The 3,796-nt window shown below is 46.7% G+C and overlaps 1 protein-coding gene across 1 annotated transcript; it reads left to right on the plus strand.

The window, feature by feature from the left end:
- Positions 1-457: 457 nt before the first annotated feature.
- On the plus strand, positions 458-1,456 carry LOC113365170. The gene has a single exon (XM_026606865.1). The coding sequence runs from the start codon at positions 458-460 to the stop codon at positions 1,454-1,456; it is 999 nt and encodes a 332-aa protein (XP_026462650.1).
- Positions 1,457-3,796: the final 2,340 nt, after the last annotated feature.

The raw sequence follows: 3,796 nt of genomic DNA on the forward strand, positions 1-3,796 counted from the left end.
TTGATGGTGTCTCTACCGGAAATGACGTTCGCAAAGCACTCATTCGGGACTTACGACAAAACTGAAATACGACGAGTGAACTTGACCAAAGTCACATCAAGAGGACAACGAGCGGCCTTCTGTGAGATAGACGAGGCTAATGCAATCAAAGCCCTAAATGGGGCCCGCATAAGAATGGGTGTGTTAACTGTCGCATTCGCCCAGTTGTTAAAGTGGCGCGCTGCTTTAGATGCCTCGGTTTCGGACACCAAACGCATAAATGCGGGGGACCAGACAGAAGCAAGTGTTGCTACAAATGCGGCGGGGAAAATCACAAGTCTGTAGACTGCGCGGAAAAGCCAAAATGCTTTCTATGTACAGTAGACAAAGAAGATCGAAACAGCGGGAGCCATGTCGCCGGATCCGGTACCTGTAAAGCATTCCGTGTAGCACTTGCCGAAGCCACGAGAGAACAGAAATGACGCGATTTCTACAAGGTAATCTGAACAGATGTGCCTTGGCGCAGAATCTACTGCGCCAACGTATATTTGAAGATAAGATCGATATCTGCCTTATCTGCGAGCAATATATGAATATTCAGAATAAATCATGGTTCGCAGATAAATCTGGCACGTCAGCAATATGGATCACAAACTCAAAGAAGATCACCGTCAATGACAACGGAAGCGGCGAGGGTTTCGTCTGGATCAAGACTCCCACGACCTACTGTGTAAGCGTCTACCTCTCACCAAATGAAGGGATCAGCGTATTTCGCCAGAAAATGGCAAGCAATGAAGACACTCTCGGCAAATTTGACGGAGAAGTCATTGTAGCTGGTGATTTCAACGCGAAATCGGCAGAATGGGGCGCCGAATACTCGGACACTAGAGGAAATGACGTGGCAGACTTTGCTGCAAGATTAGACCTTACTGTGTTAAATACTGGGAGTATTACAACTTTTAGAAGACCAGGGTATCAGGAATCTATTCTCGACATTACGTTTGCCACTCCAAGGACGGCGAACAAGATTGGAGACTGGGCTGTATCTGAAGAGCATAGTGGCAGTGATCATCAACATGTGACATTTAGTATTGGATCCGGTCCGACTCGACCAAGCAACTTTTGCAAACGAAGGTGGAATGCCAAAAAGCTTGACCAGGAAGCGTTGCGAGCAGCCCTCGAGCAAAACACATCTGCTCTTCAAGCTGATCCAAAACTAAGTACCCGCAGAGAAACGGAGGAAACGGTTCTTAAAACTATGAACGAAATTGTCACCTCATGTAACGCCTCTATGCCACGACCAAAAAATCAGGGTGTGCACTGTCCAGCATATTGGTGGTCATCAGAGATAGCAGAACTACGGAAAAGATGCCACGCATTACGTCGCCGCGCCACAAGAGCTGCAAAACGCTCCCCCTACCAAGATTTGTATACAAACAAGTACAAACAGGCAAAAAAGAGCCAAATAAAGCCATAAAATCAGCTAAAGCCGGATTGTGGAAGGAAATCTGCAATGACCTTGACAAAGATCTCTGGGGCAAAGCCTATCAAATCGTTACAAAACGACTTGGTAGAGCTTTACCAGAAGCACCGAAATCTCCTGCTCTGATGAATTCTATCGTAGCAGAACTATTCCCTAAACATCCGCCACGGAAAAGGAGACAATACGTGGAAAATAGTGAAACTACGCCTTTCACTGTCAAGGAACTCCAAGATGCGGCGAAAACCATAAAAACTGGCAAAGCACCAGGAACTGATGGCATCCCAGCCTCAGTGATCAAGATTGTAGCCTTGGAATTTCCGTATATTCTTCTGAACGCATACAATGCCTGTCTGGCGACCGGCACCTTTCCTACGGTCTGGAAGCGGCAAAGATTGGTTCTAATAGACAAAGGTAAGGGAACCCCTGTAACGCCATCGTCGTTTCGACCACTCTGCATGGTAGACATCGCCGGCAAACTGCTTGAGAAACTTATTCAATGCAGACTGCGCAACGACATTGAATGCGCCGGAGGTTTTGCTAAGAACCAACACGGATTTCAAAAAGGACGATCGACTATCGGCGCGATTCGGAGGTAACGGAAACAGCAAGAGAAGCATGGCGTGGTAGTCTTAAAGCTCGTAAAGTGTGTCTCCTTCTCACATTCGACGTTAAAAACGCGTTTAACAGTGCGAATTGGGAGGATATTTTACACGCCCTAGATCATAATTTTGACGTAAAGCCAGAAAATCTAGGACTAATAGATGACTACCTCGATGGGAGAAAGTTGATAGTGGAAGCGACGGAAGGTCATCAAGAACACGAGGTTACAGCTGCGGTACCTCAAGGCTCAATCTTAGGAGCCGATTTGTGGAACGCTGTCTACGACGAGCTCCTGGAGATTCCCTTGCCGAAGCAGGTGGAACTCACGGGCTTTGCGGACGACGTCGCAGCCACAATCGTAGTGGACAGCATTGAGGAGGCTGAACTACTCGTTCGAGAGACCGTCGACACCATAGAGACCTGGCTTGAGAAACGCCACCTAAAACTCGCCAAATAAAAAACGGAGATGGTTGTCTTGACCCGACAAAAATGGTTTCCAAAACCATTCACCGTAGACATAGGAGAGACAACTTTGACGTCGACAAGGACCTTGCGCTATCTGGGAGTAATGATAGATGAAAAGCTATCCTTTCGTGAGCATCTCGATAGTGTATGCATAAAAGCTAGCAAGACGGTATCCAACTTGTCAAGGATTATGGCTAACTGCATTGGACCACAAACTCGAAAACGACGAGTCCTGCTTGATGTAGTCCATTCTGTACTGCTTTACGGAGCAGAGATATGGGCGGATATCCTCAAGCAAAAGACTTATCGGCGCAAAATAGCGGCACTGCAAAGACGAGGAGCTCTGAGAGTTACTTGTGCCTATCGCACGGTCTCAGAAGCAGCCGTGCTGGTAATAGCAGGAGCCACACCAATTGACTTGCTAGCTTTCGAGAGAGTGAAACTCTACGACGCTAAATTAGGTGGCGACGATTCCAGAGAAACAAGGTCGAGAATTAAAAATGAAACGCTACAAGAGTGGCAAAATCGGTGGACGTCAGGAGAGACGGGCAGATGGACGGCGCGTCTGATTCCGGACATTAGCGTCTGACTCTCTCGACAATACGGGGACACAGATTTCTTTCTAACCCAGATACTGACAGGACATGGACAGTTTAACGCCTATCTTTTTAAGATGGGATTACATAGCACGCCAATGTGCAAATACTGTCCAGATAAAATAGACGACGCTGAGCACACGTTCTTTGAATGTACTAGGTGGAAGGATTATCAAAACAACGCCGAGCACATTATAGGCACCAGGCTTACCCCCTCAAGTCTTGTGACCTACATGATGAAACAAGAAGAAAACTGGTCAGCTGTAGCAGCTTATGCGCAGCATCTTTTGAAGGCTAAAACCGGAGAAAGGGACCAGTAGTCGTAAACAGGCGTCGCAAGGCGCAGCACGGACTGGATTGATGTAATGCTAACGCGGTTCCAATCCAGTCCGCCCCGTACCATCTGCGGGGAGAGGGGAGAGGAGTGTTTTTTTTAGTGGGTAAAAATCTCCACACGGCCGTCCATCTTTGTCTGCTATAGGATGGACAGCGGAGTATCAACGATGGCGGTGTCTTATGAAGATTTTTTTTCGCACCTCTATAAAAAAAACACACACACACATACACACACACACACACACATACATCCATTTTTTCTAAGGTATGCCAAAATGTTCAGAAACCTCTAAAACGTAAAGATATATAAAAATTTTCATTTTTGATTTTTTTGCGA

The sequence above is a fragment of the Ctenocephalides felis genome, unplaced genomic scaffold, assembly GCF_003426905.1.
Source record: "Ctenocephalides felis isolate EL2017-DRISC unplaced genomic scaffold, ASM342690v1 CF-g0.4_SCAFFOLD_00448, whole genome shotgun sequence".
Lineage (NCBI taxonomy): Eukaryota > Metazoa > Arthropoda > Insecta > Siphonaptera > Pulicidae > Ctenocephalides > Ctenocephalides felis.